General features: G+C 53.7%; 4 protein-coding genes across 4 annotated transcripts; all 4 read left to right on the top strand.

The window, feature by feature from the left end:
- Positions 1-2,146: 2,146 nt before the first annotated feature.
- Positions 2,147-2,526, top strand: CPAR01_10540 (uncharacterized protein; the record flags this gene model as incomplete). Its single annotated transcript, XM_060494800.1, has 2 exons — positions 2,147-2,235; positions 2,325-2,526. The coding sequence occupies 2 exons, from the start codon at positions 2,147-2,149 to the stop codon at positions 2,524-2,526; spliced, it is 291 nt and encodes a 96-aa protein (XP_060346982.1).
- Positions 2,527-6,489: 3,963 nt separating this feature from the next.
- On the top strand, positions 6,490-7,110 carry CPAR01_10539 (uncharacterized protein; the record flags this gene model as incomplete). Its single annotated transcript, XM_060494799.1, has 1 exon — positions 6,490-7,110. One exon carries the CDS (start codon positions 6,490-6,492, stop codon positions 7,108-7,110), a length of 621 nt encoding a protein of 206 aa, XP_060346981.1.
- A 124-nt stretch (positions 7,111-7,234) lies between these two features.
- On the top strand, positions 7,235-7,435 carry CPAR01_10538 (uncharacterized protein; the record flags this gene model as incomplete). Its single annotated transcript, XM_060494798.1, has 1 exon — positions 7,235-7,435. One exon carries the CDS (start codon positions 7,235-7,237, stop codon positions 7,433-7,435), a length of 201 nt encoding a protein of 66 aa, XP_060346980.1.
- Positions 7,436-10,183: 2,748 nt separating this feature from the next.
- CPAR01_10537 (uncharacterized protein) lies at positions 10,184-13,808 on the top strand (the record flags this gene model as incomplete). Its single annotated transcript, XM_060494797.1, has 2 exons — positions 10,184-11,559; positions 11,645-13,808. The coding sequence occupies 2 exons, from the start codon at positions 10,184-10,186 to the stop codon at positions 13,806-13,808; spliced, it is 3,540 nt and encodes a 1,179-aa protein (XP_060346979.1).
- Between the last annotated feature and the right edge of the window lie 1,435 nt (positions 13,809-15,243).

Raw genomic sequence — 15,243 nt, 5'->3', positions numbered from 1 at the left:
ATCCAGCGTGATGGGGTTCCCGTTCCGTAGCACTTGGAGCCCTTTGGAGAGCACTTGCAGGGCACTTGGAGGGGGACAGCCTCGTCTGATGGGTGTGCTGAACGATGCAAGTAGCCAATGGGAAGGGGCCAGCACTGCCCCCGATGGTTTGGATCCCTGCTGTAGGTGGTCCCGAGGGCCCTGTCGATGGTGCCCTCTAGCGTGGTGTTCCTTACCTCTACTGCCTGTTGAGATGGAAACTGGAGTGAGACTCTTCTCAATCTCGACCAGAATTGAGACATTGAGGGACGGCCTCCTCGGGATCCACGTCCTTGGTTCTCGAGCTGGCCTCTGCATCTCGACTTGTTTCGTTTTGTTGTTGATCACGTCGGAGCCCGCGTCTCTTCTCCATTCCCCCTCGACTCAGAAATGTCGGCTATTGGACGAGAGTGACGCGTATCGCATAGTTTCTGTCATAACTGTCTGTTTTGAGTATCTGATATGCATGATGATTGTTAGACTGAAGAGTGCCAGGCCCAAAGCACATTTCCCGACGTCCATGATCTTCTTCGAATACTGAAAAAAGAAAAAGAAAAAAAAACTCTAGCAAAAGTAAGTGGTGATGCCTTGTTTTCAGAGGGGCGGAGTCTGCGCGTATGTGTGTGACTCTCTCTGGTCTTTTCCCTGCATCGTGAAGCGGAGCGTCACACTAAATCCATCTGCAGATGGCTAGTCTTGGCCCCCAATCGCAGTCTGCCCTGTCTGTCTTACGGGGTGCCTCTTTCGGAACCATTGGACGTGAGCCTCGATTTACCACTGACAGATTGGTGTCGCTTCGTAGGGCACACTGAGAGGCTCAATGCCCGACGTACTTTGGCTACTACATAGAAGAGTGCTCAGCCCATTTTCGCCTGCTACAGGATGCAGACTACAGCAGCACCTTAGCATACAACTCACCATGCATCGTTTGCTGTGCTGCGCTATGCTGTCCACGCAAGATCGGAAACTTTCATGCTATACCTACTGTCACCGGGCCCGGCAAAACGGCAGTACGGCTGATGCTTCGAGACAGTTGTCGCCTACTAGCTAGCCTCGCCCCTATTCAATATTGACGTCTCGCAGTCCCCCGTTCGAGATGCGCTAAACATAGCATCCGTACGGATACAGCGGGTGGAAACCATCAGTGTACGGATAGGCCCTAGGCAAGCTAGGGTATTTCGTACGGATACCTTATGTCGTAATTAGTGGAGGCGTTGCCGCTTCGTATGGAGGGAGGGATGATCCCCATACAAAGTGATATCATGGGCATGCTAAGGTCGAGGGAGTAGCTCTCTAGGCAGCCATTAAACACGGTGACACGCCAAAAAAATGTGGAATGAGCTGAACAAGAGTGACACAGTATGTGACAGAGTCTCCAGGGCTCAGAAGTCTAGAAACCCAAGCATTCTCAAGTGGTTTCCACTTGGCCTGACAGAGCCTTGGGGCGGTTTTCTTCCGTCGAGCCGTTGTTATGTTCCACTTCAGTGCATAAGTCCAGCTGGGAGGGGCGTCAAGTCTGTCACCCGCACGCCAAGGAATGAGGGAGCGTGGTGGCATGACGGGGCCTTTGCCGGTGCTCCGAGTTTGTCTGCTTGCTGTTGCTGCTGCTGGCCACCAAGCCACGCATTTCCCACCGGCGCCTATGCATCTCTTTTGCTCGGCTGCCGCTGCTGCGCCTCCCGGAAACCACCGTCCTTTCAGTCGCCACACGGCATCGGGGCACTCGGGGCATAAGTGGGGGACGAGCACCCAAAAGTCGGCTTCCCCCACACTGCAGCCGACTCTCGAGACCTGAGTACGCGGACCACCACCACCTCTGCGCACCCGACCCGGCGTTTCTAAACATTGACTCTGGTAATGAACTATCTCAATGAGGTTCCTCTCAACTCGACTCAGCCCAGCCTCCAGAAAAGAACATACCTGTCAGCTGCGGAACCGCCGACGAACAGCTCTCGGACCCGGTCGACTGCACGGAGCTCGACATCGGATCTTCTCTGACGTAATCGCAAGCTGTCTTCAGTCTACCTCCGTCGCCGCCGCCGCCGCCGCGCCACGAGCGAACTTCTCAACTTTGCCTTGCGCACATTACCCCTCAGCTTCAAGCCAGCAATCGCCCAATATTGCAGCCATGCCTTCCAAGCCCAATTCCCAGCGTGATAGCGAGTCCGAGGTTAGATCTTGGGGGTTTCCTCATGTCTTCACTTGGACCGACGGACCGTACGTGATGCCCACTGCCTTTTTGCCTTTCCTTCTGGCCTGGCCCTAAGTGCAAGCCAAGTATGCACGAACTGACGACCAAAGCTCAGAAACGCGCACTACTCCCCGCATTCGCATCGGGGTCTGACGACCCATCTGATCCTGCGTGGGAACCTTACCATCACTTATCCCAAGGACAAGAACCCCGACAAGGTTACTTATGGCGTCGGCGATCGTATCGACGTGGACGCCGGCCGCGTGCATGAAGTATGGATTGGCGATGAGGGTTGTACCTATGTCATTGGAGAATGAGGCGGAAATCTTTGGTGACCGTTTCTTGCTTCTGCAATGTTTCTAGACAATGGCTGTTCTGCGAATTCAACGTGGTGCGTTATAGTCAAACACGACAAGCTCTTCCCTGGCATGCAGAGTCTGAGCAGGCTCACATCCCTCCCCCATTCTCTATTGTTGGAGGGAAAGAGATGGGCCGACGAGGCCGTTGAACTTGTGGTGGGATAGATGGAGCTTCCCACCAAAGTCCAGATACCCAAGTATCGACATCAAACGTAAACTTAGCCGATTTGACTTTGAAAAACCCCTCAGGTGAGATTCATGCCCGACTTGGACCTCCGAACACCCGGTCAGAGCTTTGGTCCCCTTATTTGACGGTCTGGTGCCCTAAGGGACGCCTTCATAGATCTTCTTTTTGGTAATGAAGCAGCAAGGTGCCCTTGGCGTAAGAGATCTCGACTATATCGGCGATGGTCAGCCTTCGTTGTTCAACAGTCAAGTCTGGAAGAAAATGCGTCCTCAAGCGTATACAATGCGCTCCCCAGCCGAATTGCCCGAACCCCATCGAACAGGACCAGAAGGCCAGCTCCGTGAAAGAGCTAACCTCAACCAGCAGTGGAACTGGTGCTTGTGTTTGGGACCAGGCCAGAATAATAGAATTTGTGCTCTCGCCGTGAGGGAAACGACTTTGAAACATGGAGAAATCCTTTGCCCGTGCGCCATGGCCTTGAGGACCGCCCCGACTCGTTCAGGAGTATGGCGATCAAAACGTTCCGGAAGGCCATGGAACCTGCCCAACCACCTTGGCCACGAGGCAGCTTCGTCTGTTCAATGCAACAGCTGACTCGGGTTCTTGGTAGGTATATCTGCATGCTTGTAAAAATGGTTCATACTGTCGAGCTTCAGTATCGGCGTCCTCAATGCGTCCTCCGAAAGAGGCCATGATTTCTGAAGCAAGATACGTGACCAGGGGACTCGGCAATAATACTATCGATTACACGCCGCTTGAGAACACTTGGCTGGTGTCGATGGAAGCGTGCTTGTTCTTTGCTAGATCTCCCGCTTCACTGATAGATGACAAGCTCAAACCAATCGAGGCTATCTCGTAAGTGTGTTCCCGCTTGGATAGTAGGCGAGCGATCAAAGCTCTGCAGCCCAGCAGTCCGCATCTTCAGGCTTTCTGCGAGCGCTTGGCTGCTCGAAATTCGTCCGTCTACCTTCATCTCATGGTCTCCTTCCCGGCGGTTGGCAGCAGTGTTTGCGACAGCAACTGTCTGGCTCCAGGCATGGGTTTGGACGATGGCTCCTGGTCCCAGAGGCCCCCCAAAAGCTTCGAATCATTACCAACCTCCTGCATGGCTTGACTCGAGACCAGACGACCGTGGTGTATTAGTCTGCGAGGTCTTGCTTGAATTCGCTCACTCGCTGGCGGAAGGGGGGAGAACCATGGAAAGGTCCAATCCTTTGGTCATGTCTGGGTCGTGAAGGAGTGCGTGCGATGAGTCGCGTACTCTGTGACGTGGACCACGCTTGTGCAAGTTTCGCATGAAGTTGAGTTTGGTAAAATAGCCATGCTTTCTTTTTTCCCGAGTAGCCGACATATGTCGTGCGTAGGTCAACCTTGAGGTGCCTACTTCGTAAATCAATCTCTTGGAGGGGATAAAGAGGCGCGGGGATCAATCTCGCCCAAACAGCGACGGCTCGCGGCGCGGGCATTTTACAGGTTGCATGATCATCGGGCCTTATTTTATGGAGCTTGCCGTGCCGACATCTGCAGTCTGTTCCGAAGCTGCTCCGAAGAGGAACACACTCCGTCGGTGCTGCTTGATCATCATAGTGGCTCCGACTCCTTGTGATTCGACAGGCAACAATCGAGTGTTTGAAGAAACTGCATTAGTTGGGTCCAACGGGGAGGAGTCCCTAGCGTGAGTGGGCAGTATCAGACGGTGAATGGCATTTGACCATGTACTCCGTGAGCTCGTCCACACGAGAACTCATTCTTACATAACATCCTCCACCAGAAGGAAAAATAGACAGTCCAGAGACAAGGATGTTGCCGATAAACGTCGTCGGGAAGAATCCGTAGTCCAATCTAGAAGTCTCAGTGGTGCTGCGGGCAGGTGGAGTTCGGGTCGATAGCAGACGTGATAAGTTTGAACGGCGGAAACACCGCCCATCGCTTAAGCCAGGTGAGCTGGCGAGGTAGTCGATACTTTGCTGGTGGGCATCGATCGCTCCCTCGCGAACTGGTATGGTCCTTGGAGTGTAAGAGATCCTAGGGAACACCCGTCTGCTGCTTCGGCCGAACGAGAAAGAATCGGTGGCGTGTCTCGGTGAGTATGTGCTGTTGACGTTTGATACCAAATCAACAACGAGTCGAGCGGCACAATTACCGGCCCATGCTGGTACGGACGATGGACTGCGAGCGGGGGAGTTGCAGTGCATAGCAGCAACGTGTGTCTCGTTTCCTTCCATGTCCGAGGCTGGTACGGATACTACTGGCTAAGCAGGCCAGGCATGCTAGGATACAATTACGGCGCCTAGATAGAAAAATAAAAATGCGCGCACTTTTGGCGATTACAACCGTGCAACGCCACTAGGATTTTGTCCGCGAAGACGTGACCCGTCACCCTTGCTGTCAACCCGGCCATTCGGAAAATAGTTGATGGGAGCATTCGTACTCCGAACTCTTGTGCAGCCATTGCAGAACGAGAACGACCAATCTCGATCATGACCGTTTCCCGTGTCAGCTAGCGGGCCGCTTCGCAATTCAGCGTGGGTAGCCGAGCCCGAAAACAGGTCCTCTGTGTCTACATGACGTTCCCAACACGTGGTTTGCAAAATGAGCCGGAGCATCCTTCGTTGACCATCTCCGTATGGTGTGGTGGACCGGTAACACTGGAAACCGGCGAGGCATATTGCAGCTTCGGAAAATGAGCTCTGTATGATGAAAGATTGATGAGTCGTCTTTTCTCTTTTGTCTCTCGGTCTTTGGTGCTCTAAATGAGGAAGCAGCCGGAGTAGGAAGGGCAATTTCGCAGGCCCCTGAACCTTGTTTGTAAGGGCGACAGAGCTAATTCAAAGTGGGGGAGATTGCCCGCCCTTGGTGTCTGGTGAGGCTATCTTGGGCGGGGAGTCAATTGTCCATACCAGAGCATTCGTCCCACGGGCCGTGTGGCAGGGCGACCGATGATGTATCTTATCTCGGTGTTTTGGGAGTTGCCGAAAATGAAAGACAAAGTGCGAATGTCTCGGTCATCTGAGCAGAACAGCAGGATAATGGCGTGCCAAATAGAGTGCTTCGATGCAGGAAACGAATACGCTGCTTGACCCTCGTCTGAATGTCGACACCTAATTCCTCAAGTTTTGAGTGCTATCGCAGCAAGCGACACTAGAGCGAGAGTGACGACTCTGACGAGCCGGTTTCGGGGAGTGGATGGTCTCAGATAGGGTTGTCCGACGTTGAAAGAGTGGCTGTTGGCAGCCGATGATCGACGACGGGCATCCCTTCGCATGCACGAACTGCATCGGGGATGTTGGGGACTGGTGCTGGCCTGACCAAGCATGTTGCCTGAGTTGCGGGCAAGCCGGGGATCATTGATGAGGATATGCTGGTCTTTACAACTTCCGATTGACCCATCAAGTCAAGTGGCACAATCTGAAACGGGCACACTTTCTGAGAAGATCTGAGCCTCAGACGAGGTTTGTGGCACACCGCACGGCGGAGAGGTGACGGAAACTGCCACACTACTGCTTACACTAGTGCTGCGTAAGGAATTCGTCAAGTTTGGTTTGGGCTCGATTGTGGTTGAGAGGGAGATGCATGCCGCGCAACAGAGACAACCTGGACTGCGGCCGAGATGGGACAAGCAGAGATGAACGGTTGACACGTCGTGCTAGTCCACGCGCACGCAAAGGTCGTCAAGAGGAGTAAGTATGTATCCGTAGCAGCGGCTGCGTCTTCCTTTCGGTCTCTGCCTCTCCATGGGAGAGGGGAAACATCCTTGTTGGCACCTGGCCATTGTAAGAGGTTGGCGTCGCAACCCCCGTACCCCGTACGAAAACGAGGCCACGGAGAGATGGCAAGTGACCGGACCAGCCAACGCAAGATCTGGTATTGGTATGCTGGATCAAGGCAGAGAGACCGTGGTGTCCCGATTCAGGCAGTTCTCATGTAATGTGATGATGAAGGACAGAACTTGGAAGCGAGTCGGCATCGGAGGAATAACTGAGGTGCCTCGCCTTACTGAAATACGATGGATGCAATGGATTAAAGTAGGCTGGGCATCATGTTTGGCCTTGGAAGGAGATCGTGAGGGCATGAGGTGCCTGCCTGTCTGGATAAGCGAACCAGAATCAACAGCAATCTGGGCGAGGCAGGGACTTGATGGTAGGCAAGAAAGGAGGAGTAGGAGGTTGAGGTTACGTTCAGAAGCACCTGCCTCAGCAACGTGGACATGGCACGCCGCACGAAGCGCCGGCAAGAGGAAGGCGGCACGCAAAAAACCAGGAACAGGAAGGAGCAGGAACAAGATACCTCACGAGGGAGGCAGGGGCGTCGCAACGTGGTGGCTTGATCTGGAATCTGCGAATCTGCCTATGTGAGCGGGGGAAAGAGCTTCTCTCCGCATTCAACTTGCGTGCTTGCCTGCCTACCAACCCTTTCGACTTTCTTGACTTTCTTGTTCTATTGCTCCATGTCCGTACTTTGCTCTAGGTACTTGCTCAGATGCGTCTTCCTCATGGGAACATTGACCGAAGATTGAAAAGACAAATCCCAGAATGGTGGCATGGCTGCAGGGCCACCCAGTATGGCGGAGGTACATATCCGGCACTTGGGCCTTGTTTTGCGCCCTCTCCAAGTAACAAGGCCCATCTAGAACACCAGCCGGCATATACCTCAGCTCAGATAACGACGCAGATAGCCTAGCTCGCGCCTTCACAGCTTGCCTACTGGACAAAATTAGGACACGGCCACGAGAGATCACCACCTATATTGCTGCCGGCTGGACCGCCACTGCGTGACAAGACGCCCTTCCGGGTCCCTAGCGGGCGGGAATCCACGAGAGACAGCTTTGGAGCCTGAGCGATTGGCTTCCCGCTAAAACAAGTTCAAGACGCCGTTCAGAGCGAGTCTGACGCCCCCAAATTCCCCCATCCAAGCGGATCAAGACCTTGAGATTGGGACACTGAGAGAATGAGAACCTTGGACCTCATGGCGTGCGAAGCGGGCAAGCGGGGTCGACCCGGTTCTGGGATCCCGAGTTGCTTGACGACGCCAAAGACGGGCAAGTGCAAGCCACCATGCATTTCAAGTGCTAGTTTCCTGCCTTCCATCGTCTCAAACGTACAGCTCATCAGCAACCGCCAAGCTGAACTGAAATGATGATGACGACCAAGAGATGCCAACTCCGAAGAATCAGGGTCTCTGCAGCAATGGCTAAAGCTTACGGTGCAAACTACATCACCTCCATTCTAGAGCTCTATTGACGACAACCTTGACGGCTTGGGTACGGAGTACATCACGGATATACGGATAGTCATCGGTGAACCAAGACAGAACCCCGATCCAGGCGTCGCGTCGTCGATTAAACTCCAATCAACTCTGCCGGATGCATCATCCACATGCGTCCGAGCCACAAGTGCCACACTCTCTCTTGCCGTGTTGGTTCTCCGTTTCTCTCTCTCTCCCTCTCCCATCGTCCTCTCTCGGTTCACTTACACTGACACTCCCTCCAGCTGAGCTTTTGCTTCTTGAATTACCTACCCGCCCTAGCGCATCAAAGACATGGAATGACGCCTTGCCAGTCCCCTCGCATCATTCTCACCTCATATCCCGTTTGCACTCTGCCCGTCTGCCCGTCTGCCCGTCCGCCTGCTACATCTCGGACGCTTCTAATCAAACCCCACCCTGGCTTCGCTTGGTCAACCCGATTGTGTCAGATCATTTCAGTAGACCATGATTGCAGCTTTTGTCCGGAGCCGAGGGGCTAGAGAGGGGCAATGAGTGTCCGTAATCCGTATTTGCCAATACTGCGTCTGCGCACAGCCAGCGGCGCAGAAGCCTTTCAGCAGCCACACAAAGACAACATCTCCATGGACCGGACTGGACGGACGGCCGTGGCTGACCCCAGTTAACAGGTACGGAATACGGATACCTTCTGCATTTGAGTCTGCAAGGCGCCGGACTGGTAAACGTTTTGCTGGTTGCACAAACCACCATTCAAAAGATTGGGGGCTTGTGGTTAGAGGCTGGACGCCCGTCGTGGAGTCTTTTCAACCGCAGGACAAGGGCAATCTTTAGTCTCGTCTCCGCCAAGGTTGTAATACCCAGGCCCCGGCCAGACCGCAAAATGGCATCAATCAGACGAAATACCATACCTAATCATCATCCATCCCGTCTGGATGTCCATCCACCATGGGCCATCCACCATCTTGAACCGGGCCGCGCCCACAACAAGAACTGTCGCCGGTACACGGTACCTTTGGACTTGTTTTGCTGGGCTTGTCCTCACCTTAACCTTCACCTTACCTCAGCCATCCAACATCGCCAATCACCGTCTCGTCCTCTTGGTCTCTTGTGTCTCGCCTCCGCCTTTGCTGGGTCCTCGATGCAACTTGATGCCGCTACACCCTTGCGGATAGCCGTCCGACACTACTTGGCACTCTTTCTCCCTCCCTACCCTACCACACCAACGCACCTCTTCATCCACGTTCCGCCGGCCAAGACGCATGCCACTACAGCCCTGCATGGGCCAACAACGAGCCCGTCTTGGAACTTGGAACAGCCCTGCCCATTCGCTGCCGCAGGCGGTACTCTACCCTTTTCCGCCGTGCCCCAACCCACCTTGCGCGTCTCAAACCATGTACGTCGTCACCGTCAGTTCCACCTCCTGGTTTCCTGTCGGTGTCCATGTCCATCTCTCAGATGCCATCTGAGGCCCATTCCTGCTGCACTCGCACCGGCCCTTGACCGTCGCTGTCCGTCCAATACTCCCCAGACAGAGACACCTGTTCCCGCATATGAATGCCTGCCGCTGCTGTATAATCCTGCACAACTCGCCACTGACCCTGGCGACTGACTCTGTTAACAGACCAGGCATTCCCTTATGTGGAGTTGGCAAAATCGATAGACACTTCGCTCGGTCTGGTCCGGTGGTAAATGCTCAGACCCATGCCACCTCTTCTTTAATTGCGCCTATCCCACCTTCTACCACCGCCTTTCTCTCTTCGTGCTGGTCTCCGGCGGTGATCAACTAGACTCCTCGAGCCTCCCTCCCCCTTTCCTTCTTCCTTTCACTGGTTGCGCCTGTCCCCGTTGTCGCCTCACAGTGTATCTACTTGGAAAGGAACACCATTCAGGGCGCAGCTCACAAAGCGTCGACAAATATCAGACCATCTCCCCTTTCTCACTACCGCAGATAGTACTCGAGGGTCGCTCAACCTACAACCCAACACCCACGAAGTAACGTCGATAATTCCACAGCAATTTGAGCGGCATGGCAGTTTCAACAGTGTCATCGTAACCAAATTTTATCGGCTGGCCGTTTTCGAGCACTGCCATCCGCAACCCGTACCACCTCGAGGCGATTTTCTATACTTTTACCAGAGTGCAGACTTTTGTCATCTGGTTGAGGACTAGGGAACCATCTCAAAATTTCTGCTTTTAAACGTCAAGATGGGCAATGCACAGTCTACCGAGACGCTTCATGATTCACATGTGCAAGGTGGAAGCAGCAGCAAAAAGTCACCTCACAAATTATCAAAACCTAGAGTCGGCAATCATGCCTCTCCAGCACCCCAATTACCGGCGGCCAGCCAACTAAGCATACAACGTGCTGCATCCGCCAGTCTGCCACCCTCTCGATCGAATTCGCGACTTCTGCCTGGGCAAAATTCGCCTGCACCGTCACCTATTTCTGCAACCGCCGGATCTCAGCTTGGTGCAGCCGCCCGAGCACCCAGCATCGCTTCTATGGCGGACCCAGAAGTGAAACCTGCGAGGGATTGGAAGCGCAGGGCAAGCTTGTTTAGGTCAAAGAGCTCTCAAGAGCCCAGGAAGCAAAAACGTAGGGAAAGCATGGTGCTGAGCCCGCCTGTTCCAGACAGAATGTCGAGGGCAAATTCAATGACCTGGGAGAGTCAGCAGGAAATGGACATTTCCAGGCAGTTGCAAGTTGAGAGGTGTGTCCGACTCCCCAGCATTTCGTCGCAAATACTGACTACCGGCGGCTTTAGCTGGCATGTTCCCGGGAATCGTCAGTCCATCAACTACAATCTCATGTCATACGAATCGAGAAGGCTCCTGAACCTCAACGAAGATCTCACCGCATGCGAAGAGAACTCGATGGTGTCTGAAAGCAAGTTCGAGGTGTCACCGAATACTTGGAAAAGTTCGCATCCGCACCAGCCAGTCCTTGCACAATCAGTCAGCGCTCAGCTGCCTCTGCCCCGAGCCAACTCAGATTTGGCACTGTATGCACCCGTACGGCGACGTTCCATGATCCAAACTCCAGGTCTTGCGACCCGAATGCCGTCAGAATATGCTTCATCTAGACGGTCGAGTGTGCGACACAGCATGCCCACAACCCCAGCAGGAGGGCGTTCGCGAATGAACTCATTATCGGTTGACTCGAGCGCATATCCGATCCCGACGTTGGAAGAATACGTCGCTGAGCGATTCGCCTCGGAGCCCGAATATCTGTGTGAGCCAGTGGTTGAACCTGTCGAAAGAGCCTTGACCCCTTCTGATATGGATTACCGGCCGCTAGGTGCCATGAAGTTTGGCTCGCTGCGGATCACGAATGGAGAGGCCAGCCCGCTTCCAAGTCCGGACTTTGAGCCAGCAGTTCAGGTCAGCATAGCAGAAAAGTCGCAAATGGTTGCAATTGAGGAATATTTCAGTCACGAGAACGGATCGGGTGGGACGGGCTTTGAGAGCAAGGACATCAAGATCACGGTCTCGACAGTGCAAGCCAGTGCTACTTCGCAGACACTCAGTCCGATCAAGACTTCGGTTTCAAAGGCGGAATCGCAGAGGCGGCGGTCAACTTCGTTAGTAGTCTCCCTTGCCAATTCGTGCAGACGGCGCCATGTTGTGTAAGGCACCATGAGACGGCTCACGCTGACTCAAATATAGGCCACTCAGTCCAGAGTTGAAAATATCATCCAAGCACACAGCAATGGAAGACGACCTTTTTGCGGAAGAAGATGAAGATGTGCAAATGGAGTACTCTGCCGAGGTCCTGACAGTCAGAAATGACCCGAACGCAAAACCAAGTCTTGAGCAACTGAAAGCGGACCAGTCTCAGAAACATTCCCGAGCAATTGCACGCGCCGACAGTGGAGTCGTTGCTAGCCCGACCACCGAGCACCAGCCCAAACCGCTCTCCAAGGCCGATTCCGGCTACAGTTCTAATGTCTCGCTGAGGTCGTTCCATGCCAAGCAACCTTCTGCAGGCAGCCGTCCAGCTGGCCGTGCCGCATCGGAGGATTCGGGCGATGAACTGTCAGACTCAGCCGCATCCCCAACTGTAGCCTTCAGCGGCAACAGGCTGCAAGTTAGTGTTCTTAAGGCCGACATCCGCCCTGCTGATCCTTCACAATCTGGCGCCTCAGTTCCTTCGTCTCTGCCCCCGAAGGACGATTTTCTTGTCTCTCCGACTAACAACACAATGACGGTCACATCGCCCAAGTTCTTCTTCAACCTCAGCGCCGGCCATTCCTTCCGCAAGGACCGAAAATCCCCGGCTCCAGCGTTAATTGACAGCACTCAATCGGCCGAACAAGGCCCCGCTTCTCCGGCCGCCATTCGTTCTCCCGGAGCTGCTTCCGAAAAGTCAAATTCCTCCTTGAGCATTGGCAACGGCTTGCAAAAACCTGGCAAGTTGCAAAGACTTCTCAGTGGCTCTGGAATGCGAGGACCCCCGACCGTTCACGCAACGCATCCGTCTGACGAAGAGATTCCCTCGGTACCCCAGGATGTTCAGTCAAAGCTTGAGGAGCACTCTGGTCGGTTTCCCATCACAACCAAGCGATTGACCCTTCGTGCGCAGGCCAGTAAAGAGACTCTCAAGACCATTTTCAGTGTCGGAAGCTTCGATGCCGGCCACGCCGACGACAAGCGCAGCTCTGCGCTCCTGGTCGATGCGACTCAGGTTGTGAGCGAGGCGATAGCAGAGACGTCTGGACCCTCTGAGAAGCCAAAGTCACCCTTCCGCCGTTCTTTCCAGTCCATGCCAGCCTCGTTCGCTCAAGCTGCCGCTTCTGTCATGCCGCGGCGCTCTATCCACCGCAAGCCAGTGCCTTCTGGTGTTGTGAGCAAGGCCGAGTTTATCGGCGAAGCCAGAGCCGACGAGATTCAGGTCGGCTTCGAGTCAAACATCACGGCCATCGACCATGTCGGCGAGAGCGTCGGCAAGAGTGCTTTCGACCAAGCTTTCATGGCGCTCCCTCGCGAGCAGCCTGTTCAGGCCCAACACAGTCGTACTCTGACAATGCCGGCGCATATGGAACGTGAGATTGGGCTGCGATTTCGTCCTACCGAGCCTCTGCCTCCGACAAGCCGCCACTCCGAATTTGCGTCTCAGAATCTGCAGGTTCCCGAGGCGTCAGTGAAGAGGAAAACTTCTCCGCCCGTCAGTCTGCACACCCGCAGTAGCACTAAGAGTCCCCGAAAGCCAGTGCCAGTGCGCCCTCAGTCATCCTCATCCGACGAGGCGAGTCGAAGACAGACCTTGTCGAGGCAGAACAGCCGCGAGACCATCCACAGCTATCCGTCGGCGTTGATGGGAGCCTCACTCGATGACGCTCTTGCTGTGCCGCCCATTCCGCCAATGAGCCCTCGCAGGGGCATGACGATGCTCGAGAAGCAATACGCCAGGCGTCGCTTGACGACTGAGGACAAGTGGCGCCCTACCAATGGTTCTTTTCCTGAGTTTGGCCAGCCAGTCGCACGCAGCGCCTCCACCAACCCAATGGGACATCAGCAGCAGCAGCAGCGACAACTCCGTCATCGATCAAGCTACGACAGTTACTCGCAGTACAGGGGACCTGTTGCACGCGGACATTCAGTTGCCAACCAGAGCCCGAGCCAAAGCGGCAGCTACTACCAGCAGCAACTCTTAAACATCCAACAGCAGCAATGGGAACAGCAGCAGTACTACTCCCCCGACGCCGTTCAGCCGGGCCTTTCCAGAAGCCGCAGCCGGAGTCGTAGTGTTCACGCAAACGGTGACCAGCCCTACAGAGTCCTACACAGTTACAACTCGCCGGCGTACCGCAACGCACCAATCTGGGGTTGAGTCTTTTTTGGTCGCGTACCAAATGTAGTAGCTAACCCATCATTTCACTTCTCGAGGTGGCCAGTTCCATCATACATAATTGCTCTTTTTGAGCGTCCGATACGACATCAACCGATTCTCACCAACTTGCGCAAGCTGGCGCTGGTTTTGTTTACAAAGTTCTCTATGTACAGTCTTGCAGCATACGCATTCCACGATCAAGCTAGCAACACCGATCCTCTCGGCATGAACTTCGCGATTTACGGATTTTACCAAGATGCGAATTATTCCGGTCGTTTTTCTTTGACACGAACACATACACAACCTCGGATATACCCAGTGGTAAAAAAACAACACGGCCTGATGAAACACGGATAAACCGGCCAATGATATTTCTTATACCCGATATCGAAACAAGAAGGGGGGGTTCTTTTTTTTCGATGCTTTGTTCATTTCCCAATTCTTGGAACGGGCGGTAACACAGTATACGTCATTCTTGGGGAAACATCTGCTTGAAACTTGGTTTTGATTTTGTGCAGAACGGAGTCTGGAATACCCACTTGAAATTGTCCATGATTGGGAATCATTTGGGGAAAGCTGTAGTTCTGGTACACAGCTGAATGGGATAGGATCATCGGGAACAGGAGCGATGCAATAGGTTCATTAGGTTTTTGGTTAGACTAGGTAGGGATAGCAAGCAGAACCTGTCTGAACAGTATCGATGAATACGGACATGTGTGTTTCCAAAAACTGGCCATCGCTCCGTGTTTCAGTGGCGCAGGTCGACCGGACATGAGGTCCATACCACCACCACTGAGTTGAGTAGAAGAAGTCATGTTGCACACGAAAACGACGACGCCGATGTAAACGCATGCGATTGACCAAAAAACAGTGAAATACTTGGAACCCCAGATTCTAGAATGTTCCGCAGCGTATTTTTGGTGAGGCATGTGTACTCCATTCTCTGTCAATGGCGGCTTTAGGGCAGGTTGAAGGGTAGTCATCAAACGTTGGACACCTTCCTGCCACGCCTGCCTCACCGAGAGCTGACGCCACACTTTCACCGAGGGATGTCCCGCACAGACCAAGGGGAACACGAGAAAACGTGGGAGCCGGTCCACTGGGTACATTGGCTGCGGGAAACAGTGGGGATAGGTCGATGCACCGAGAGGAGAGGTAGAAGTATCTCTCTACGACCGTTGGAGATGGCATCCCTCAACAGACAAGTTCGTTTCCCCTTTTTCACAAATATGACAGGATGATGAGATCTTCATTCGACGGATGCATTGATTCATCTCGATAGATACACTTCAATTTCAGATCGATTGATGATCAATTCTCCATTCAGTGACCTAGAAGTCTCCGAGTTGAGACAACTCTGGGAGACTCGACGTTGTACCTACCCCCATCATGTGTACTTGCTCAACAGGGATAGTACAAGGTTTCCCCACTATTT

This window comes from Colletotrichum paranaense (genome assembly GCF_030867605.1).
Source record: "Colletotrichum paranaense strain IMI 384185 chromosome Unknown Scaffold_8.1, whole genome shotgun sequence".
NCBI classification, from domain to species: domain Eukaryota; kingdom Fungi; phylum Ascomycota; class Sordariomycetes; order Glomerellales; family Glomerellaceae; genus Colletotrichum; species Colletotrichum paranaense.
The sequence above is the reverse complement of the archived record's forward strand: the minus strand, read 5'-3'. Positions and strand labels throughout refer to the sequence as shown.